Source organism: Dendrobium catenatum, unplaced genomic scaffold (assembly GCF_001605985.2).
Source record: "Dendrobium catenatum unplaced genomic scaffold, ASM160598v2 fragScaff_scaffold_1220, whole genome shotgun sequence".
Taxonomy (NCBI): domain Eukaryota; kingdom Viridiplantae; phylum Streptophyta; class Magnoliopsida; order Asparagales; family Orchidaceae; genus Dendrobium; species Dendrobium catenatum.
The window spans coordinates 2,062,166-2,087,362 of NW_021319682.1; the positions used below are offsets into that span (position 1 = coordinate 2,062,166).

General features: G+C 35.1%; 2 protein-coding genes across 2 annotated transcripts; both read right to left on the minus strand.

Moving 5' to 3' along the window:
- Positions 1-1,842: 1,842 nt before the first annotated feature.
- LOC110113019 (protein SET DOMAIN GROUP 41) lies at positions 1,843-15,506 on the minus strand. Its single transcript, XM_020845427.2, has 5 exons — positions 14,706-15,506; positions 13,083-13,122; positions 12,863-12,963; positions 8,702-8,800; positions 1,843-3,298 (listed from the first exon to the last, which is right to left on the minus strand). The coding sequence occupies exons 1-5, from the start codon at positions 15,486-15,488 to the stop codon at positions 2,411-2,413; spliced, it is 1,911 nt and encodes a 636-aa protein (XP_020701086.2). The 5' UTR covers positions 15,489-15,506; the 3' UTR covers positions 1,843-2,410.
- Positions 15,507-20,911: 5,405 nt separating this feature from the next.
- On the minus strand, positions 20,912-24,988 carry LOC110113020 (probable helicase MAGATAMA 3). Its single transcript, XM_028699170.1, has 6 exons — positions 24,926-24,988; positions 24,760-24,844; positions 24,307-24,672; positions 23,982-24,104; positions 21,236-21,322; positions 20,912-21,162 (listed from the first exon to the last, which is right to left on the minus strand). The coding sequence occupies exons 2-6, from the start codon at positions 24,769-24,771 to the stop codon at positions 20,962-20,964; spliced, it is 789 nt and encodes a 262-aa protein (XP_028555003.1). The 5' UTR covers positions 24,772-24,844; positions 24,926-24,988; the 3' UTR covers positions 20,912-20,961.
- Between the last annotated feature and the right edge of the window lie 209 nt (positions 24,989-25,197).

Sequence of the window (25,197 nt, forward strand, 5' to 3'; positions counted from 1 at the left end):
ACATAACCTAAAGCCTCAAATCAAGAAAAAAAATGTAACAAATCTCTTCCAAATTGAGACAACCCACATAAACTTTACTAACCAAAGCAACTAAAAATGTTTAGCAAACATAAAATTTTCTAACCAAAGCAAACTAAAAAGTTGCTTTAAAAAACAGTAAAAAAGCCGTCCCAAACGAAGCCTTAATGATTAGACCTACTTAGCATCTATGGAAGATGAAGGATCAAAGTTACCATAGAACTCCATTGTGGGGAGCTACTTCGGTGCACAATCAATCATACTAAGTGCCTGAGAGGACGACTTAGGCTTTATTTGGGACGGTTTTCTTCCTGCTTCTTAAAGCAGTTTTCTAGTACAAAAATTTTAATTTTTGTACTAAAGAATTGTTTTAAAAAGCAATAAAAAAGCAGTCCTTAATGATTAAGGGTTCACTCAAAGAGGAGCCGAGTGGACCAATAAACATTTTTCAATCATATATTTGCGAATTCGTAATAATATTTTTTAATGATATCCTTACCTATAGTTACTCTACCTTGGATTTTCATTCTGATTATCTCCATCTCATTTTGAAAATAATCATCTATTTTTAAAATTAACAAGATGCCAATTATGTCAAACTCTTAATGAATGCCTTGATCATATCATGTCATCTAGTAGTGTTCAAGCTGACCCCAAAAACCTTGAAGGCATGACAAGCTGGCCAATCCCCTCTTCTTTGCGACAATTAAGATCTTTTTTTAGGATTAACAGTTTATTACAGTCATTTTATATCGTATTATGCCTCTATTGGTGCTCCATTAACAAATCTTTTTAAAAAGGAAGCTTTTAAAGGGACACTAATGCTTCCATCACTTTTCATAATCTAAAAATTGTCATGACTTATCACCTTGTTTTTATCTTCAATCGATTTCACTAAATCTTTTATTATTGAGACAGATGGAACCTGCTAGCTTTGACCATGGCACCTGCTAGCTTCTTGTCTCTCTCAATACCATCTCAAGCTTGGGAGGATTTGTCTATGGATTTCATCGTAGGTTTACCAAATTCACGAGGATAAACTATTCTTTTGGCTGTCATTGGTCATATATCTAAGAGCATCTCCAACGGAACTCCAAACTCTTGAATGCGTTGCCCCAGAGCTCCAGCCGAACAGTAAAACTTCTATTATTTCCTTGCAGGTGAACAATAGGACGCCAATATTGGCATTGCACTGTTCATCATCGTTATTTTTCTACCTCTACCGAACTTGCCAAGAAACGCGCTAAAGAAGAGAGACTGTTACCTTCGCAAAATGGAATTCGATTGGAGAAGAATCGCTGCATTTTTAAGTTTCAAGACATTTTGGAGTAAAAAATGCGATTTTCCGTTGGAGATGGTCTAAATACACCCATTTTGGACCAATACCTACAACCTACTCAGCTTCCCTAGTAGCGAATATTTTTGGCAATATGGTTGTTAGATTACACGAATTTCCAAAAACAATTATGTCATGTAGGGACATCATCTTTTTAAGCAATTTTTGGCGTCTCCTTTATTCCTTAAGCAGTACTACACTCCATTATAGCATTGCTTATCATCTTCAAACAAATGGCCAGACCGAGGTACTAAACCTCTACCACCCCACATTTGTAGTCTACATTTCTTTGTTAGGCAAAATTGTATTATAAAACATCATTTTATACAACCATCCAAATGTCCCCATATTAGGCCCTCTATGCAAATTAACCCCTCCATACCATCACATGCCCATGATACTCTAGAAATCAACACCCTGATACTTTATTAACCACCTATAAAAGCCTCTAACAAATTCTTCGCAAAAAATATCCATCAAGCTCAACATTGAATGAAAACCACGATAGACCGGCATCGTCAAGACTTCCAATTGTGTATATGATTAGGTTATGGTCAAATTACAACATTTTCACCAAAATTATTACCAAAAAACAATTTTAAGAAGCAGTAAGAAAGCCGTCCCAAACGAAACCTTAGACTTCATTTGGGACAGCTTTTTTACTGTTTCTTAAAGTAGTTTTTTAATACAAAAATAAAATAAAGCTGCTTGAAGAAGCAATAAAAAAGCCGTTCCAAACAAAGCCTTAATCTCACACATAGCAATCTTTATGCCTTCCCATGCATGCAGAACTTGTGCCGACATTTACCGAATTCATTCTGGAAAACCTGCAACTCCAATTACAGCAGCCATGCCATTAATGAGTTTTACTTGGCAATTGAGAGCACCTGAAATATAATTAAGGCTCAAGGGGAAGGGAGGAAGTGGAAGGAGGCCCTAATGTGTTTCCTCTATCCTATTAATCTAAATATAGATCATCAAATCCTGATGACTTGTCGAGCATGCAACTCCATCCATTCATTTGTGCTGCATCCAGCTCTCCAGGCCCAATTGAAGTTATAACACAGTTTCCTTCAGGACACGTTCAAGGTATCCAACTTTTCCAGATAAATAGCTTTCTGGGCCATGGCAGATATTAGCAAGATATCTAGCATACACTAAGCAACAAACAGCCAGCTGGTGCAAGCCATTCCATTCTACAATGCATTCTCGTCCTCCATATTTCCCGACATATCCTGCATTTCTTCCATCATTACGACACTTATTGCTATTTGTGATCTGTAGCGAACGGAAATTTGCAGGGTTTTCTATGCATTCCATGTAAGAGTGTCCGTTAGCCAAGAAAGGCCACAAATTTATCATAATGAGAGAAACACTATCAATAAACCGTGCAGAAGAAACCAGCAAACCTTCCTGTGATTTGGATTGACCTTCTATGGCAAAGTGAGAACCAACAAATGTCAAGTTGATGTCAGAAACAACAAACTGTCCCGAAGATTTTGCAATTCTAATAAGATATAAAATAGACTCGCCAGCAGTGATCCAGAAAAGTGCAGTATTTTGTATAATTGAAGTGTCAGACATGAATAAATGATGGGTAGCACATGCAATCAATAATGAGCAAGCGGCGGCGGCCCGAGCCATCTTAAATTTTTTAGAAACATCGTCGACATTACTCGCTTGTATTCTGTATGCAGATGACAAAACAATGCAAGTTTTCAAAGAAAGAAAATGAAGGGGATGAAGCCTGAATCTTGATTCTAATGCATCAGATGGCATGCAATGGAAGCTATGGCAAAGCATGTCCTCCAGCTTTCTACAACATATTTCTGGAGTTCCATCAAACATATATTCAGCTATAGTTTCCTCTAAGTAGTCAGAAACATCCATCCATTCTGAGTCACTGCAGAATTTGTTTTCCAAGTTCAAGCTCCTCGCATCACACTAAAATGAGCAGCAAAGTCAATTAAGTTATTGGCAAAGGGCTTTCTAGAATTACTGCAAGGCAAGGGTGATTTGAAGATATCAAGAACAGACATATAGGTTGAGATATGAATGGGTAAGGACCGTTAAGGCTTCGCCCTCCAGGAAATCATAAGCTACATATTCCTCCATAATTATTATTTTCGGAGTTCTAGAGCTAAGCATGTCTGTGAAGAGAAAGGAACCTTCAAGTTCAGTAATTCATAGGATACTTCAAGAAATACAATAATAGAACCAATAATATACTTAGAATTATATCCTCGTGCCCAGTCTGCAAGTGCACATTTTACATGATTGCATGAAAGTCGAACATAGGTGTACATTGATAGCAGGTAAACAAGCTGAAGCTGTGAAACCAGACCTGCCCCAAGAGAAGGGAACCTTGAAAAAATCCTCATTTCTATTAATTGATGCAGCCCACTTTTTCTCTATAGGAAAAGTAAATATTTCAAACAAATGATTTCATGGATAAATTTAAATTTATCATAACTATTTTCTTGAATAATTATATGTTCAAATTTTTGTTGTTTTTTTATGTTATGAATGATTAGTTTCAAAATTAAATATGAAACAAAATTTATTTAAAATTTCTACCTCACTAACACTAAAGAAAGAGACCTAAAGAGGCCAATTAGGAGTGTGTTTGTATGTTTTCTAAGATGTTGTGGACTTCCGGCTAAAAGCAATAAGCAGGAGACGAATGACTGGGACAAATAATATACAGCAGAAGGATAGCTTCCACTCTTAGGTAACGAAAAAGTTTAAATTTAATAATTTTGTTTAAGCATTTTTGTGAATGTGTTATGAAGGAAATGACAAAAATGTGGTGTATTTTATGAAAAGTTTATTACAAAAAAATTAATGACTTACTTGGCTCATTTAAATGAAAAATTAAGAGATATGAGAAGTGAATTTTAATCTGACCCGCCTTGGTACTCCAAGTTTCTGGGTCGGATCATAAAAGAGTACAGGCACTTGGGAGGCAACCAAGGGTGTTATGATGATAACACTTGGTAACATAAATAGTATATTATATATGACTTATAACAGTAGAATATTGAGACCAAACGACAATAAATTCATACACACGATATCAAAGGCTCAAGTATGAGTAATGATATTGAAATTCTAGATTCAAAATACAAGCTTTCAATTTTGAGGTTTTTGAATTTTGGTTATTATGAGGACTATATTCTTGAAAGCAAAGATAAGTCAAATATTTTAAAGGCTGAAAGGGAACCGAATGCCCAAAAGTTGAGATTTGAAGACATCTAAGGTTAAGTTTGACCCCCAGTTGCACCTCTTAGTGTGGCCCACTTTACTATGTTACCTTCATCAATGACTCCAATAAAAAAAAAATATGATGTATTTGTTTCTTTTAAGAGAGAGAAAAATATGCTAAATAATGAGACAAACTAAAAAGGTGAAAAAAACCCCTTAAAGGTAATGAAAAGAGCCAAATTGAATACCTAATCAATCAATAAATTAAGGAAATTGTGAATTGCTTTCACCTGTACACCCTAGATGGCATCCTGGCCATCCAAGTCAATCATTTTTCATCCAGAGAAACTTCCACCTCAAGCTTCATGGAACTTTTTAAAGATAAGATTTAGCCCTCCTTTCAGCATGTTTATATCTGTTCGAATCTAGCCTTAATACAAGATCTCTTACACCGCTAGCCTCCTAATAGATCATTTCAAATCTACTAGAATGAGGGTCACCACCTCTAGCTGATGTTAACACCCACCATGCAATTGGATGGATGGATACAACTTATCGATGCATTCCTGAATCTTAACAAATCTAGCACCTATCAAAATATTCATGAATATCTGCATGATAATCATCTACAATATAACATTAAATCTTTGCATGGCTAATATATGCTAATATATCCCTAAATTTCTCGCATGATAGCCACTTATCATTACTTTTTTAAACCCTCAATGTTTATCCACTGTCAAACTCTATATAATCTGTTAAAATCCCAACCGTCCCTTGCCCTTGATCCCACGTCTGCATGGGGATCCGTGGGAGGCTCACCTAGATCACACTGTTAAATCTCAACTATCCCTTGGCCCTTGATCCCACGGCCAGGATGGGATCCGTGGGAGGCTCACATGGATCACGCTGATCTTCTTCCATATTCAGGTGGCTAATTTAGGAAGGATTATATTAGGGCAATTATGCATGATTTCATATTTTTTTGTTTCTTTATTAAGATATCTTGTATAGATCTATAAATAGATATAGTTTTGTATAATAAGATTAAGCTTTTTCCCTCTCCAATTCTCTAAATTTAACATGGTATCAGAGCCAGATGCCCACCACCGACCTTCATTGCCTGAATTATAAGGAATACAAGTTCCCACTATCAGCCTTCATTATCGGAATTTTGGGAATACTAGTCCTTCCACCGGTCTTCATTGCCACAATTTTGAGAAATATAGGTTCCCACTACCGGCCTTCATTGCTAGAATTCTGAGGAATGCTGGTCGTTCTACTGGCCTTTATTGTCGGAATTATGAGTAATACAGGTTCCTACCACCTGCCTTCATTGTTGGAATTCGGAGGACCTTCGTCAATCCAAGACCGAGGAGAGATCAAGCAGGAGGGATCCTCTTGCGTGCGACGTCTAGAGTCGACCAAGCAGAAGCGAGCGCAAGACCTCCTCCTGCGTGTGTCTAGAAAGAGTCGAGAGTTCCCTCTCATGTGAGGGCAGGGACAAGCAAGAGTGCAAGACATGCATTCCCTCTTACGATCAAACTAGAGGGATCAGAGGCCTTGCATGCACCTATACTGGTCGATCAAACAGGAGTCTATTCAGGTGGAGTCGGATAACCTGGGAAGGAGGAGATCTATGTGCCGAGTGTTGAGTCTCTTGAGATATGTATTTATGCTCCAATCCTTGAAGCTTTCTGCAAACCTAAAAAGTAATTTTTTTTCCTTTTCACTGTCGTGCCTTCATTGCCGGCCTTCCCTTGAGAACCGCGAGGGAGATGGACCCGAAGGATAATTAATCCACTTTTCTTGTTGTCCCACCACCGTCCTTTATTTTCATTTTCGGTCTTTTGAGGGTTACTGTTCAACACAACCTTCATTGTTGCCTCATACCTTACAAGCTTGATTGATATAGCCTTCATCGCTATCATTTGCCATTGTTGAAATGTCTGAAGCTAATTCCTCCCAAAGTTTTGATCAAATGGAGGATTCTATGGTGCACCATGGATTTCATAACTCTATTTTTTGGGACTAATTACTAAGATGAGAATGACATATTTGTATTCCCCAGCTTGAGGGAGAGTGTTAAAATCCCAACTGTCTCTTGCCCTTGATCCCACGGCTGCATGGGGATCCATGGGAGGCTCACCAAGATCACGCTGTTAAATCTTAGTTGTCCCTTGGCCCTTGATCCCACGGCCAGGATGAGGATCCGTGGGAAGCTCACCTGGATCACGCTGATCTCCTTCCATATTCGGGTGACTGATTTAGGAAGGATTATATTAGGGCAATTATGCATGATTTCATATTTATTTGTTTCTTTATTAAGATATCTTGTATAAATCTATAAATAGGGATATTTTTGTATAATAAGATTAAGCTTTTTCCCTCTCCAATTCTCTTAATTTAACATAATCATCTCTCAGTATGAAGCCTATTTTGTTCACTAGTAACTAATTAACGTAGTTATTTAAAGGAGTAAGGATTCTCTTCTCAACATATGTTTCCCTCAATCTTGTCTTATTCTTCCGCATCTTTTCCCTAAACCTATCGATAAGGCCACCGGCCCCCCATCACTATGAATGTTATTGTTTCCTCTGAATGACCGTTATTTTAACCTCTCTTTACGTAGAATCCTCTTAAAACTCCATTTCTTCTCTTTTACATTGCAGAAAAGAATCTGACTAATAATTTGAGCAAGAAAGAGAAAGAAAGAAAAATACTTGGCTCTCTTGTTTATGGTTATAGTGAAATGTTCTGATGAATAATAATGGTGTTTTCGGTGCAAGCATGATTTTTTTGCAACAAGTACAATATGCCATATTGGAGAAAAGCTAGTGGTACAAAAAATATCCTATTGCTGTAAATAGGAAATACTTCACAAAGTTCATTAAATATATCTCTCCTCCAAATCTCTTACTTTGTTATTTATTCTTTTATTATTCCCCCAAAACATAAAGGCCTCTATGAGAAAATTTTAATGAATCCTTCCCTATAATAGTGGAGAAATTCCTGAGTACTATCATGAATGTAGGCTAAAAGTTAATTTCGCCAAACTATGTAAATTTTTGCATCATCTATTTTGATTTTCTTTTTCAATTTTCATTTCATTCTTGCTTTTGCTCTTGCAATCATTTTGCAAACAAAGTTTTTAAATCAAATTGACTAGTGCCACAAAAAAAGTTAGTTTTCCTCTACATCCAATAAATCCGCTGAACAAAAGAATGGTTATGAGAAATGAAGGGAAAAAAAAAAAGAAGACGATCTCAGTTGCTCCAGTTACGGGGATGCAGCAGTGGTGTTAGAATACAGAGATGTAGGGAAGGGAATGAGTGGAGAAGAAGGTAGCAGCAATACAAGACTAAACAACAAGAGGAAAAAATATTAGAAGGGGAAACAAGAAGGTTATGGGAAAGGAGAGAAGAAAAATGGGAGGGAAACAATAAGAAAGACGAGGTAGATAGGTAAAACGACAGAAATAGAAAACAATAGCATGGAGAGAAATTAAGGGAGGTGACGGAAGAAGAGTTCAGATAGTGTTTTAAAGGAGTGCAGGTGGATGAGGAATAACGGATAAGTTTTAGAGGCACAAATATACACATCTGGTGAGTTATTTTGGCTCTGCCCTCAAACCTAAAGCCTACATGACTTAAAATTAAGCTGTGGTTTCAAAATTCTAGCAAAAAATTAACAAATAAGGACAGGAAAGGTAGAATCAAACCAAAGATTCCTAAATATCAGAAAAAATAAAGCAATAACGCTTAAGCTGGGGAAGAATGAAATACTCAAATGGCAGAGACTTACAAAAACATAAAGCACGATCCTTCCATTTAACCACTTTCAGCATGGAGCTACAAACAACAGAAAAATCTTCTAAAGAATTTTGTAATAAAATATGAATAAAAGAAACCTAGAAAATTAGAAGCAAAATCTTTCAAATTGAAAATTTTAATTCATTTATTGAAAACAACTTCCAGAATAAACTTATATACATCAGTACAACAGAGCAGGATTGAATAATGTAAACAATAAAGCAAGTTAGTCGGTCATCTTCTGGAAGATGTTTTATCAAGAACTAAGCTAAAAAGATCAAAATTGTTATCAAAGCGGTGCCCAACAAGAATAGAATCTAAAGTTTCTTACGCTGAGAATGTAGTCCATGTACATTTGGGGTGATACACAACAGCGCTTACAGTGACAGATAAATCGATATCTTGACCACAAATCAAAATGCCTCGGTGCCTGAAAAATTACGGATGTATCCATGTAAGACCAGCAAAGTTATTTAACAAGTGTGGAAGAATAAAAAGCAGAAATATCTAGTCAACTAAATCACCTATTCATTTTAAGTTTGTTATTATATGTTACTTACCATATAAATACAAAAGTAAAAAGGCATATGAGAAGTTAGAATAAAAAGTATCGCCAGAAAGAAAAACATTGAAAGGGAAAAAACAATCAAATTTCATTAGCAAAAACAAGACTAACGCAAAATAATACATTAATCCCATATATATATATATATATATATATATATATATATATATATCTATTTTACATGAACATGTATATTAAATAGGAAAAAAAATCAAATTTCGTTAGCAAAAACACGACTAACCCAAAATTATATATTAATCCCTGTTAACGCATTTTTTTCACGTTTGTTGGACCAAATCGAGTCAAATCAGGGTTAGATTGAACCCGATCAATTACATCGAGCCAAGATACAATACTAGAGAACAATGTGTATAAGACAAGAAGTAATACATAACAATGATAGAGAACAAGTACTTTCTGTTAGGAAATATTTGAAGATCTCAAGTAAAACCTAACAATATTGGCGAAAATAGAGAAAATATCTACAACTCAAAAGGAAAAAACCGGGAAATAGTAGTTTTTGTTGTAATAATCAAGATACTGAAAGGAAAATACCAAGATACAGTCGATCCTCAATTCGAAGGAGGATCTATCTCTCTCAATTCCTTAGATGCCCGCTAGAGCCAAGAACCCAACACCAAGAAGAAAACATCCACAATAATCTTGCATGCCCTAACCCTAATGTGAACTCCTAATTAAAGAAAATATAAACAAAAACAAAAAGGACTAAACAGCCCCCTACCTCTTCTCTTGGATGTGACCCCACACCCAGGGGTCGGCCAACATGAGCCGTGATAGGTCAGTAGGCTTGCGCCGTTATAGGTGTGGAGCCGGCCCAAAGGTTGGGCCGGCTAGACCGGTTTGGGCGTATCACTTTCGTAGGAGATTGTTTGATTTCATAGATTTGTGCAATATCACAAAATTTAGAATATGTTTTGATAGGAACATCAGATTTCGACACGTGTAACATCTGCCGGCGGCGCAGATCGACGGCTACGATCCAGAGCCTCTACTTTCTGAGTTATTTACAGCTTATGTCATGTGTACTTCTTTAGTTTTCCTAGTTTGCCCCTGAGGGCATTGTTCCGCTTATGTACCTAAGATGGGCGTTTATGTCTTTTCATTTTTCTTTATTTTGAGCCTCCTTATATGAGCATCATTGTATATGTAAGAATTAGTTTTTTGGATGAAATGAAATTTATTTTTGTTCTCTTTGTGAGTTCATCTCCCACGATCTCTTTGTGAGGTTCGCCGAGAGAGAACTAGATCTTTAGTGAGTTCTAATTTTCAAATTATCTAATCTAGTGGAAGTTCAAAGTGGAGACAAGCGAGGTGATTAAATCCGTAGTCGTCGAAGCCTTGAAAACTCCCTCTCTTCTTTCCCTTGCTCTTTTCCGCGCCCACATCCAAGCCGCCCAAAGCCACGGCCACTCTGCCTCCATTTTTCACCGGTCAGATTAGCGCTCAGACCTCCGCCGGCCTTCCTCCGGCCAACTCCCCGCCGGCCAGCCCCATAACCCCATTCCCGCCGGCCACAAGCTCCATCCCGCCCCTCTTCTGGAAATTATTAATTTGAATTTCAATTTTTCTTTGAGCTCTAATTACCTTTCCTTAAATGTCTCCAGAATTTAAGCAATTGTTTTTTAATTGATTATCCAAAGCAAGTTTGAAATTCAACAATTGCCTGATTCTCCTATCCGTAAAGGGAGGTTTCCTTTCTAGACAATTTAATCTATTTTAATTACAAAATTTAATAAATCTGCCATTTAATACGATTGGCCCCCACTCCACTTAATCCCTCTTCCTCTTCCTCTCCTTGATTTAATTTGATCTCAAAATTAAATCATCCCCATTAAACCCTCCAAATCTGAAATTACTTCAGAATTCCTGCACCGCACCATTGATTCCCCTCCTTGGCCGAACCCTACTAGCGTCTAGCCCACCAAAACCGTGGACCTCCTCTCTCCCCAAACTCCCGCCACTTTCCCACTCCCTCTCTTGCTCTCTCTATTCAACCCTATCATGAAATCAATGGCGGATCTGGAGCTAGAATGGGGACTTGTGTTTGACGCTCACGGCAACCTCGACATCAACGATCGCGTTCTTCGACGCAGGATTTGATTCCGACGACAATACCGTTGAGCCTACTTGGATCGGATCCTACCGCAACCCTCATAATCGTCATCGACAAACAACATTCCCACGACTCCGAGTGGATCATTGAGGCCGCCCACCCGCTACCTCCCAAATCCGACTTCTTTCCTGGCGACGAGTCCTCTCAAGACACTTGTCTATTAGTGGCATCGCTAAGTCTACTATACGATTCTCCTCCGCTAGCACCACTTTCAAAACAGAGTGACGGACCTCAAGGTGAATGACCTTAGATTTTAAATTTGGGGCTTTGTTATCATTAGCTATTTGTATTACTTAAATGTTTAGTTGTTATTTTGCAAGTTACCGTAAACTCTACATGTGATCTATTGCCTTTCCTAAATCTCTCAACATTAAATTCTTAACTCAACCTTGAGCAAGCAAAGATTTATTCATTAGCAAGAAAATTTCATGACTTTCATTAATTTCCCAAGGCAATTCTTGTTCATTGCATGTTGTTTCACATCATGTTTAATTTACGTAAAGTCATTTTTTCTGAAGGAAAATGCATACATCATTTGTCTTAAGAGCCAGATTTCAATAATCAAGACATTACCATAGAGCCATGTTCATCCCAAATATCAAACATGAGATCCCCTTTGCTCAAGTTCGGTGACAAGAAAATTATCCAATTTTGCTCGTTTCATTAATAGTGTGCGAACCAATTATGAAAACTTAAGATAGTTATTCCATTCACTTGGTATGTTGAATGAATGTTTTGCAATTCTCACAGTAGATTTAGATTTTCAACCTCAATTCCAAATGAACCCAAGTCCAAGGGAACATAATTATTGTTGTTGTCCATAGAGATGAAAACTATGGAAGTGATTGGTTTGTAAAAAGAAAGACAGAAACAAGACTATAACGATGAAGGCTAAAATTATGAGAAAAATAGGAGAAAAGAAAAAGAATGTAGTGATGAAGGCTTTAAGATTGTAACAATGCAGTGACAAAGATTGCAACTATGAGAAAAGCCTAAAAATCTAATAGCATGTAAAAATTGAAGAATTAGCTTATTTCATTCCAATGTTTGAGTATAATTTATAAAACTCTTAAAAATCTTCTAATGGGGAATATATAAAATCAGGGAATGAAAAAATAACTGTATATATGCTCATAGATGTTTTCTTGTATAGCCGAGTGGCACACATGGAATGTTGATGTGGCGGCAAGGATCCTATGGATACGTGAGGTGACAAGGAGATGAAACATAAGCTGGGGATCCAAGATGTGGAGATGGAGGTGGATGTTAGGGATGTTACATTTTCACACAATAAATGAAAAAGCAATTCTCACACAGAAAATTTTAAGCATGTGCATAAGACACTATTTTCCCTTCACCAAGAATATGAAAAAGATAAAGTGGAGTTAATCAAATGTGAGAAGGTACTTTAGAAGAATAAGTATGCCAGACCATTAATTGAGAGTAGTTTTTCTTTATAAACTAACAAAAGTACCTTATCAAATATAAGCTTCTCATATGGCTGACCAATAATATTTTCAAAATATAACTATTGTATTAATCAGTTTCTTAAAATGGTTGTAAATCTCCAAAAAACCCGTAAATATAACAATTTACATAAGTTTTATGATCCAAAGTAAATAGCAGTTAAATATGGAAACCTTTAATGTAAGATGTGATGCACACGATTACTGATAGTTAGGCAAGAAAGGTAACAAAATCAACACTGTAACACTACCGTTAAACAATATAATCTCAATAAAATAGCTCATAGGTAAAACAAAAGTGCTCTTTAAGTAACGACAGCACCATACCTTGGGTTGCAAAAGGTCAGTGTACGCAATGCAAACTTCAGCATCTTTCTTTAATGGTTTGATATTGCGAATTATGATTCTAGGGCCAAACCAACACAAGCCTGCAATAAAAATCAAATGAAATAATAAAAGGAGGAAGCAAATGACCTTCAGTGAAAAAACAAGAAGGAAAGAGAAAACAACATAATTTGTTATCAAACAAGTAAATATAATATCCTACCACGAGCCAAGCTACTCTCGACATTAGTCCATGTTTTCCACTGCAAAAAAAGGGACACAGACATGAATATTCTAGTCTAAGTGAGTATAAAGACGTAGTTTTCATGCAAATTCATTTCATTTAAAGACAATACATTATACTTTGGGTTTAAATTTTGGGTTTAAAAGGAAGGATACGACACATAATCAAATATAAACCCATTAAAAGAAAGATTCGGGAAGACAGAAAATTAAAATTGGAGGGATAAAGGTAGCTCCAAATGGTAATACCCTCAAAATAATTTATTTTGAATAACATGTTAAATAAAAGTTGGTCGCGGTATCCAAAAATCCTCAAGATTGTACCATCAGTTTGATATAACTTTTCTTCACATAATCATCACCCTAATTAAGATGCATAGCTTCTTCACAATTAACCGAAATTTTAAGATCTTGAATCTTACTCGCTTTATTTTTATCAGCATTCATTAAATGCCACATCTAATATTAGGACGACATTTTACTTTATTTTTTTATATTCCACCTATTCATCTTAAAGTTTAAAATTAATAAGCGATATTGGGTACATAAACTTTCACTTGGAGGTACATAAACTCTTAATTTTTCTATAAGAGGACATATATTCCAATATCATATCCTAATTCTAATTTTATGAACTAGCTTCTTTGCTTAGACCCGCCAATGATGTGGTGACCCTTGCTTATTTTAACACTGCACCTGGGCGTCGGTGCAATGGTCTTTGCATACTTTTCACTGTATTCAGATCATACAACGCGTCGCTTCAAGGAAACTCGCTAACATTAACACAATGTATTAAAACCTTCATGTCATGATTGTTCGATAAATTTTATACTAATTGTCAGCTAGCTAATGCAACATTTCATTTTTTCTCATCAAAGGCCAAGGTCTTGGGACCTAACAACAACAGTGTTATTTAGAGTATATCAATAATACAACAAATTGTGAAGACCTACTTCTATTCGTGCAAAATTGTATTTTTGATAATTATCTTCTCAGTTCAGGCTTACCATCATACTTTTGCTATTAGTATATATTTCTGATTAAATTTTATAATCAATTAAATCTTTAAATCATAAAACAAAAAATAATAATTTAATTAGATTTAACAGCTATCATACAAAACAATTTTCATGATTTAAACCTTTCCGGATTTACTAAATCTGAATTTCCGTGCTTTATTCTACTTATTGGCAAGCAGCCCGTCGATCAGTTCCTGGCTCCTACTAGATCAGGTCAGTCGAGATTCAAATCAAGTTGGAGAACTGATACTAAAGGCGCACAGTATTGAAATGCCCTTGGACATCATTATGCAGTAAAATCATCAACCGCTGTAGTACATGAAAGGACGGAAAGAGAGCACTGGATTACAAGGAAAGACTAGAGAATAAAATTAAAAATAAAAAACAGCTTCAATCCCAATAGCAGCAGCTGAACCAGCCGTAAACAATAGAAGTCAGGCAAAAGATGCAAATTCCCATCTCGGGCATAATTACCAAGTTACTCAAGGATAGATTGCACAACAAAAGAACAATCATATAGGTTATTATAAACAACAATCGAAACAAATAAAAAATTTTGAGAACAGTTAAAACGGGTGTTTTACCACATCAAGTGCTTCTCCAACGCCACCAGCCGGCAAAACTTTGAAAGAACCCAAATCACAAGGACGGATAGCTTTGAACCCGGAAGAAAGCTCAAAACGGTAGCAAGCATTAGGCACGCAGCTATGGTTAAACCACGAGAACCATGGTCCGTACACCGCCACACCTAACCCACCCAAATCACCAATTTCCACCTCCACAGCATTCGTCATCACCGCCCACAACACCTCCTCCTCAATCGACACCTTCTGCAACCTACAACCTTCAACCAATCTACAGTTTCTAGCTCGGGCCATCAACGTCGCCCCTTCTCGGATCCTCTCCGCCAACTCGCCGCCTTCATCCATTACTTCAACAAGCCCACTAGCAAGAAGCCCACCGATGCGGCGCGGAGAATCACTACAAGGGACAGGAGAAGAGAGGAGGCCAAGGCGCTCGAACAAATGGATGAGGCGAAGAGCGGCACGCACATCGGTGGTATCCTTGGGGGGAGAAGGTGCACAGAGGGCGAAAAGGCTGCATTCTCCGCTGGATAAGTGGCTGTCAGAATCGGCGGCAGCGCATTCGCGGGAGCAGTATTGAACAGTGGCGGAACAACGGGAGCAAGAAAGAGGATTGTTGCTGGTTGATTGAAGAGAAGTGGAGGAGGAAGAAGAGGGGAGACGACCGAAGCAAGCAGAGCAGTGCGAGGGAAGGAATTTGTGGTGTAGAGAGGCGGCAATGGGAGGTATCGCCGGAGTTAGGTCATTGGACATTGGCGTGTCTTCGCGTGCTCGGATCTCCATGCCGCTGGGCTAGCTACACTTTTTTGCGTTTTAATAAATTTTTTAAAAAAAATTATTGATTTTTTTCTTTTTAATATTATAAGTTAGTAAAACATAGTAAAATTTGAAGTAAGCTCAGGAATTTAAGATGTTGAGGGATCAATGAACTTAAATTTATTTTAGTCATTTATTAAAATAAGTAATATTTTCAATTTAATATATCATTTGAATAAATATATTAATTAGAATTAATTATAATTATTAGAATCAATTAAAATTTTCTTATGAATAATTAAATTATTTTGGTAAATTCATAAATAATTATGTTAATTTGAATTAATCTAGAATAAATGGACAATATTCTATTAATTTATACCGAGAATAACTTAAGTAATGTAAGAATAATTATATTTGTTAATTAATAATAATATGGTAAAATTTTAAGGAGCATTTGTTAATGATTATGTTGAATATTATATATATATATATATATATATCTTGAATTCAGTGCTATTAAGAGTAATTAAAATATTATTTAGAGTAGAAGGTCATGTAATTATTATTAAAGGTTGATAAATATTGATAACATTGGATACTACGCGAAAGTAATATTCAGAGCATAAGATTATGTACTTGTTGTCTCGTTGTTCATTCAAGTCATTTTTTGGATTTTGTTGCTGAGACTAATTTATCACATTACATGAGCTATAAAATTATAATGTCAAATGAACCTAAATTGTAGTATATGAAGTAAATTTGTAGAAATGATATTTTTTACAAATATGCATTAGTTATTAAACGTTGGATTATATTGATGTCATTAGATTCTTGACAAATTTATTATCTATAGCATTTGGATCATGTACTTGTCGGCTGATTTTTCATTAAGGTTGCTTATTAGAAGATATTGCTCGTAGCAATTTGTCATATTAGGCAAGTTGTAAAAGTGCAATATTTAATGAATTATTCTTATGGTAGTTTGTGTAGGTTTGCATAAAGAAATTATTTATTTGAGTTTTAATGTTTAATTTATTCAACCTCGTCTATATAAGGAATGCATATGTGAGTGTTGTTAAACATTGAGTGGAGTTATTTGTATTATGTTTATTTTGCCAAATAGTTGAGTTCTTCAATTTTATTTATTTTTCGTCATAATGCATTGGCCAAGTTTAGAGAAGGTTCGAGGCAACCTCACAAAGAAAAATGTTAAATAATACAAGTAGATTTCAGGTCAAGGAAGAGGTTTAGAAGTATACGGCTAATTAGATACATGATTTTTTAGGTTTCACTGTCATTTTATCTTTTGATTATACTTTTGAGCTCAGGAGTGAGAAGACAATATATTTATTTGTACTGATATTTTATTACTAAAATAAATTAAATAGCTCTAATTATTATTATTAAAAGATTAATAAAATTTATTTTTTTCCCAAAGTAGCTCTTGACCCATGGTGTAACTTCTCAATATGTCACCCACCTAGGAGTGCTCCAATACTATCATGCTTAACTTTGTAGTTTGTAATGAAACTCCAACCATTATTTCAAAAGTCGTCTCGATGTTTAAGAGTTTAGTTTTATTTTCTTAATGAGTTTCATAATTATTTATAACAATCTAAACTCTCAACAATTGAGATATTATTCTCTTTAGACTAATGGCCTCATGTGTTTTTGTCTAATTGATGTAACTTCTTAGTAGATCAGTTATCCTAAGAATGCTCCTATATAAGCATGTTTGGCTTTGGAGTTTCTAATAAACCTTCTCATGATTTTGTCCATTAGTTTTTGGAGAAAAAGGTTTCATGTAGTTGACCCCATATAGTGAGATAAATGCTTGATGTTATTGTTATTAGTTAGTTAGTTATCTAAAGGTAAGATTCTGAAATTCCTCAAAAAATAAAACTAAACTCTTAAATATCATTTTGCATTTTGGTGTAAAGGTGCATTGATATTAAACTACATCCTCGTCAATTTCTTTAGCCTAGAATCATTCACCAGACATATAAGATCACTTAGTTCTAATCTTTCACTGGTGTATACTTGATACCATTTGTAACAACCCAAATTCTCAACCAATGACATATTATTCACTTTAACCTAATAGCCTTAATGTTTTGTCTCATTAGTATAACTTTTCAATAGGTCACCCATCCCAAGAGTGCTTTTATATAACCACGCTTATGTTAGAGTTTCTAATAAAATTTCAACCACTACACCAAAAAAGCCTCGATATTTAAAAGTTTAGTTTTATTTTCTTAACGTGGTTTCACAATTTGTAACAATCGAATTCTCAACCATTAAGATATTATCCACTTTAGTTTAATAATGGCCTCCCAATTTTTTATTATTGGAATAACTTCCCAGTTGGTCACTCATCACAGGATTGCTTCTATACAAGCACACTTGACTTTTAAATTTCTAATGAAAATCCAACCATTATATCAAAAGATGTCTTGATGTTTAAGAGTTTAACATTATTTTTTTTTTTAAGGTTTTACAATCTCCTCACTTAGATAACTGACATCCTTGTCAGTTTTCTTAACTCAAAATTATCCACTTGGTAGATAAATTTCTAAAGGTAGATATCAAATACTCTAGCTAATGTATTGTTTTGATATCATTTATAACAATTTAAACTTTCAACCATTGAGATATGTTCTGGCCGCTGCTTTAGCCTAAAGCTTCATGGTTTAATCATATTGGTTAACTTACTAATAAATCACCAATCCCAGGAGTACTCCTGTACGACCACATTTAACATTATAGTTTAATCATTACACCAAAAGACACATTAATATTTAAAAGTTAAACTTTATTTTCTTTAACATGATTCACACATGCTCATTTACAATATTGGGAGTCCCATCCAGAGCAGAGAAATTAAACCAAATTCTACTTGGATTACAGCTACCGCTTCCTTTTTTATATATATATTTCTATGAATTACTTATAAATAGATTGTAACAAACTCAATATAGAAAATAAAATTGATATTTCTTTTTTGTCTTATTTTCCCCTCTATTTTCTCCTATCCTGATATCCTCTATACTAGGAGAAATTATTTTGTGCGGACACCGGATGGTTTGGAGGTCAACCAGAAGGCGTCACGTCACTCGGTGCATAGCAGTACCCATCATCGGTGCCGAGCAAAAAAGTGACGTAGCGCGTTCTGATTGAACTCCGAACGACGTCCGGTGTCCGCACGGAATAATTTGTCATTTTGAGAGATTATTAGGAGCGAAGGGCGGACGGGAAGAACCGTCCGCACAAGCATTGGGTACCTAGCGGTTTCCCACTCGGTACCGCTGGGTACTGCTGGGTACCGCGCTTGTGCGGACGGTGTGCACTCCGCACCTAATAATTTTCCCATAACTTCATTTAGGAAAATATGGTCGAACAAATTGGGATTACTGAGTTCTGCCACACAGAATTTATGCGTCCATTTGGCAATGGGTTGCAACCACTAGTGCACCAATGTCCAGCACTCCCTACAAGGCCACGAGCTTACAGTGGATTTATTTATCTTTAAGCTTCGTTTCGGACGACTTTTTATTGCTTCCTGAAGTAATGTTTTATTACAAAAATTAAAACTTTTGTACTAAAAAATTACTTTAAGAAGTAGAAAGAAAGCCATCCCAAACGAAGCCTTAGTTATGGAAGGCGTTGATCTTGTGATTACCGAACTCTTACTACATTGTTTTCATTGAATGATACTGCGGTCCAACAACAAGAAGAACCATATTTTTTCCTTTGGGACGGCTGTTTTACTGTTTTGTGAAACAGTTTTATGATACAAAAACTTTTATTTCACAAAAATATCTCAAACGAAGCCTACAACTCTACTCCGAGCCATTTACCTTCCACCAATTTTAAGCTTTTGTTCAATATGGAACTATTTTCTATACTTTTAAACACAGCTTATCTTAGTCTGTTAGTTAGGGGTTTTGAGTACTAACTAAGATGTCTTGAATTCGACTATAATCACTTACAAATATGACATTATATTTTCCTTCTTCAATCTCTACAATCTCACATCACTTCACTGTTTGGTTTTAAGTTCCCAAACAGTCGTCACCTCCTATTAATTTGATCCCTGCTTTCCCCTATCAAGGGAGCACAATCACTGCCCATATAAGCAACATCATTTTTTCTAAGATTTCATTTGGAACAGTTTCTTTACTATTTTCTAAAACAGCTTTGTAATACAAAAATTTTCATGTTCATAACATTTTTTTACTAAAAAACTATTTTACTTGTTACTCCGCTTAAAAACCCGCACCAAATACATTAAACCCCTTCATCCATTTTATAAGCACCATCGAGGCCAACCCAAACAATCATGATCAAGTTGTTTCTCCCATCAAATTCGAATTAAAGAGATTATTACGTGCAATCACCAATTGTCATTCGGAGGTGAATCAAGACGTGCCACGTCACCATTTTACTTTGTACCGGATGACGTGACGCATCTTAATTTGTCTTTGGATGATCTTGTGACCGTACGTAATAATTTCACCGAAAAAGACCTAAATGCTAAATTTAACTTCAACGTCGACCAGATTGGACCTTTGGTATTACAGTAGACCAAAGATAAGGGGCCGCACCCTTTATAATTGAATGCTGATAGCACAACTACTCAATCTCAGTCTTTCAAAATAATTTTCTTATTATTTTTTAAAACAATTTTCTAGTATAAGAATTTTTTATTCAAAAAATTTTTATAATAAAAATTATTTTTTAATTATCCCAAACAAAATTTCAATCATAAAATTTAATTTGAATTGCTACGATTAAATACATAAACAATCAAAATAACAAAAAAAAATGCCAAATTCAATCCTAATATTCATAATTCAAGTTGGATTAGTTATTGTGTACAATTACTCACCTAAATATAGAAAATCAGAAAACCAAAAGTACTGATAATATTAACCGAAAAAAAATGTAAAATTTTTTCCTCAATCTCTCTAAGACCACTGCTTATCTCAACAATTTTTTTAGCATAAAATTTTCTTAATACAGCAAAAAAAAAAAGAAGGCAAAAAATAATTCCAAACGAAGCCTTAATTGAAATGCACCAGGACAAAAGTTCTACAGTATACAAGAGAATTTAATAATATCATTTCATTATTTCGCATCTAATTATGCTCATTAAGATCAATAGCTTCCTTTTTGTTTTCTCTTAGATTTATTTTGGACAACTTTCTTATTGCTTTGTAAAGCTGATGTGGGAAAAACAAATTTTAAAATTGTTGTGAATAATAAATTCCTAGGAAAAAAAATTATTGAAAACAACAAAAAAACAATGATCAAATAAAAATCGTGGTTGCGATCTGAAAAAAAACAAAGCAGTAAAAAAACTATCTCAAATGATTTAGGCTTCGTTTGGGACGACTTTCTTATTACTTCATTAAGTAGCTTTCTAGTACAAATATTAAAATTCTTATACTAAAAAGCTGTTTTAAGAAGTATAAAGAAAGTCATCCCAAACGAAGTCTTAGTCTTCGTCAAAGCCTCCGTCATCAGCATCCATGCCATCATTACCAATTCCTTCATTACCTAACTCAATGTGATCAGTTATGAGTTCGGTTTGACCCACAAACTCATTCAATTCCAGAATCTTCTTTTCCATCTTAGATTGTACTTTCAAGGCTTCCATATTGGTGTCATTGAAAAATGATGCATAGGGCTTTGAAACCTGAACTTAAAAAAAAACAACTATAGTCATACAAAAAAGATGAATCCTAATAATTTGAGTAAATTTACGGCACCTTAAAATAACAGTTGCGTTCTTTAGAATTGTTGACTAAATTTTTCCAATGATCATCCTGCATCAAAGTTGATGCAGAACCCACAACCTGGAGAGGAACATTAGATTGAAGTAAGAGCTGCAGAAAATCTGTAAATCATGAACAAAGATTAATAGATAGGTAAGCAGAATGAAGCAATCCTACTTATTAATATAAATTAAGATTTAAGACTAAGATTTCATTTGGGGCAGCTTTGTTTCTTACTGTTTTTTAAAATAAGATTTTAATAAAAAATTTATAATTACAATTTTTTTTTAATAAAAAACTGCTTTTAAAAGTAGCAAGAAAGCTTGTCTCAAATGAAGTCTAAGCTACAGCCAAATCTTTCTAAGTTTGGAAAAACTGAAGTTTGGTCTTTTTATTTTCAAATTTTACTAAGAAATTGTAGAAATTTAAGAGTTCACCTATAGAAACTGTAATATTCTATATGACAAAATCAGCTTCCCAAAAATTTTTAACAGGTACTTTTTCAATTCCAAGTAATCTCATTCAAAGACTCTAGATTGATCAACCATTCGCCCCATCAAACACCTCCTCACAGACGATCTTGTCATTTCCAATCCCAATATACCACATGGATGCTAATTGATTAAAACCTAGCCATTGCATTGTTTTTCATAATCTCAACCTCCCTTCTAACGTATGCCCTAAAATTTGACACTTTCCGCAGACATTTGGAGCACTATCCATGCAACAAATGAATGAGTCATGCTCAATGAATCCTGATTTCAGACGATGATTACTAATCCTTACTTTTCATTTGTGCAGATGGATCTACACCATCAAGAGACATCTATAATCCTCCAACCACTCCTGCATTATCCCACTAAAAAAAATCTTCACATCTTCTTTGTGAAAAACCTCAGCATGACACAATGCCTCTCTAATATTAAAGCCAAAGTGGAAATCATTGCCACCTCTAGTACCCCTCTCGGCATTTAGGATTGCATTCACTCCTGCAAGGAGACTAATTTTCTTAATGAAACCGCTCAGAAACTCCAAAATGTTTGCCTACCAGATTCCCCCTAACCCTCACTACCACAGGAGGATGTGGGCAAACTTGTCCTTTCCATCCTAGAACTTCGCACGTCAGGAACAATAGCAGTTCCAACCGCCAGAACCAACTTTCCCACTCCCCTGAAAACCAAAATTCCATACAGTCCATCACTAGCCAAATATGCAGCAAGACAAGAATTCGGCCACTAAATCACTAAACGTTGGTATCACACTAAACATAGCTACAACAAACCCACCACCAACTCTGATGCTATCTTCAAATGATCTCCACAAAAACCGCAACAATAGTATCTTTCATTCATGACAAAAGACTTACTCATTGCCATTGGTGTCTCCCTTATTACATGGAAGCGGGTATATAAGATAAAGCATTAAAAGCGGAACTTTTTTACATGTCTAAGGAGAACCAACTTACGGATATTTTCATAATAACTTTAAAGATGGATCAGGATGACATAATAAGAAACAAGCTTAATAATTTGAATGAATTTGGCTTAAAGGAGTGCTAATATTTAACGCCTCCTGAATATTCCTAAATTAATTGTCCTCTATAAATTTCTAAGATCTTCCTAAAATAGTCATTCACTGTATCTTTCTTTATTCAATACGAACTTGATTTTAATATTTATTTCAACTGGTTTTATTTGATTGTTAAAAGTTATTAGTAGCTTTCATGTGAGTTAGTAAATTTGCTCTATAAAAAAGGGTGAAGGAACAGCACAGAAGAGAATGCAAGAAAAGTTGAAGTTTTCACACCACAATGTTTTGCATAACAGAAATTTAATTTCTACTAATGGATTCTCATTTTGCTTTCTTATGACTAGTGTTGTGCCAAACCATAATCTATGAGAAATTCTTCTTTTAGTCAATAATAGGCCTTTTTTAGTTTAAATGCATTTGGTGATTGGGCAGAGATTTATTTCTTTATAAGACATTTTCACTAAAAGAAGTTATTACCCTATTACTATTGGTCAAAATATTCATTATGTTAAAAGCAATTTCTTTATTTATGGAAAGTCTCTTTGCAAATGCAATAGTAAGTCTAATACCACCACCCCTCTCCAGACTCTGCATTAACAAGGTTCACGATTTACATATTAGTTCCTTTATCACTTTCTTGGCCGAAACTTCTATAGCTTAGATTGTTCCTTAATGCTGGAATTATAGCGTGCTTTAATGCCCTGTATTTAGCATAAGATGAAGCTTTTTATTCCTGCGTCTGCATATAACATGAGATGAAGCTTTTCAGAGATAAAAGGAAAAGAATAGACAAAAAAATCAAGAACTTTCGTTTATCTATTCATGACAGAAAGAATCTATATAAAATTTTTTTAAAGGATAATTTTATTGCCTTAAACTATGACACCTATGAGAAAGCGAAAATAAAAATGATGAAATTATGAATATAAAGAGAAGCAATTATCAAGAACACGCTAAAAACATCTAAATATTGAAGGGCATAACCGGGCATTAGGCTCCGACAAATATGATTTGAGAAAATTTTAATGCATGCAATCTTACACATGCATTGCAAAGGGGCCATTATCATATTCTTAAATATATTCTTAATTACATGACTAATATCATGCAAACCTGTTTTAGAAGACGACAAACTCATCTGATAAGTGCATTAAATCAAAATAAATCAAGAGACATAAGAAGACATTTACGCGGCACACAAAATTCATACCAGAACAGAAGATCTTGCTCTAGTTATGCCCACATTCATTCGCCGAAAATCAGAGACAAATCCAATACGACTCTCACCATTTGATCTAACGCATGAAAATATTGCAATATCTTTTTCTCGACCCTGCAAATAGAAGATATAGTAGTTAACGTTAAACAAAGGCTGCCATATTCTCTCCTCTAAAAGAAAAAATTCTGGTAGCTATAATAAAAGGCTTCCTGGAAAAGATTTTGGTAAACACACCCCCTCCCCTAAAAAGAAAATATTTCAGTAGCTATACTAAAAAAAACTACTTGGAAAACCTGAAAGCCCGAAGTGTTTTCACCTGGAATCCATCAACAGTGTTTATATCTACAGACTGATTATATTTCTCTCCAAAGGTCGTTCGAAATTTTTCATGAAGGAGCTTCACTTGATAACGATATGGAGAAATTATTGCCAATTGGGAACTTGACTTCAGAGTCAAATATTGGCTCGCCAACTTATGATACATAAGCACAATGAATTCAATCTCATCTTCATTGACCCAAGAACCGGTTCCAGAAGGCTGAGATTCAGCTCCATCTATGTCAAAGAAACAGAAAGGACCAAAGCACCGGTGTTTATGCCACAACCTTCTTGTACTATTTCTCAACAAGTCTCCATCCTCCAGAGAACCAGCATAGAACTCTTTTGAGGGAAAGATGCTTATCTGCGTCAACAAATATTGAATGTGTTTAATTCCCTGATGTGCTGAAATGAGTGGCTCGCCAATATAAATTAGAAACAGCGATCTAACCTCTGGATGCATGCGGTATTGAGTTTTGAGCAGATGTACAGGAAAGCCGGCCTCCTGTAATCTCTTAAATAAACTTGTCCCATATCTGACAGTAACAAAAAGATTAAATTACATATCCAAAAATCTATCCATTGCTTAAACAAAATAACACAATGCGAATAGTCACCCAAATCTCTCTGCTGTTGGAGAAATTACTGTGGCTGGCAATTGGAGTGGATCACCAATCTGAAGAAAATCATTATAAACAGCAATCAGATATTTTCATTCAGAAAGATAACTCACTTGTCTATGGAAATGATAAAAAAGGAACCTTTACACAAAACCAATGGAGAATAAATGTTATGCCTGGCAAAACAAATAGGCAAACAGAGCTAAATTACATACGGAACTACCTTAATCCAAATATTCCTAAATCCTAGTGATTAGGAAAATTGGACT

Bases quoted from the DNA above. Each gene is read 5' to 3' on its own strand.
- LOC110113019 (XM_020845427.2), bottom strand. From the start codon at position 15,488: ATGGAGATCCGAGCACGCGAAGACACGCCAATGTCCAATGACCTAACT. The intron at 13,123-14,705 runs GTAAAACACCCG...CTTTTTTTGCAG, and splicing joins TTGGAGAAGCACTTGATGTG to TGGAAAACATGGACTAATGT. The intron at 8,801-12,862 runs GTATGGTGCTGT...GTAATTTTTCAG, and splicing joins CTGACCTTTTGCAACCCAAG to GCACCGAGGCATTTTGATTT.
- LOC110113020 (XM_028699170.1), bottom strand. The intron at 21,323-23,981 runs GTATGAATTTTG...GTTCCTCTCCAG, and splicing joins GAGCAAGATCTTCTGTTCTG to GTTGTGGGTTCTGCATCAAC. The intron at 21,163-21,235 runs GTGCCGTAAATT...TTTTAAGTTCAG, and splicing joins AACGCAACTGTTATTTTAAG to GTTTCAAAGCCCTATGCATC.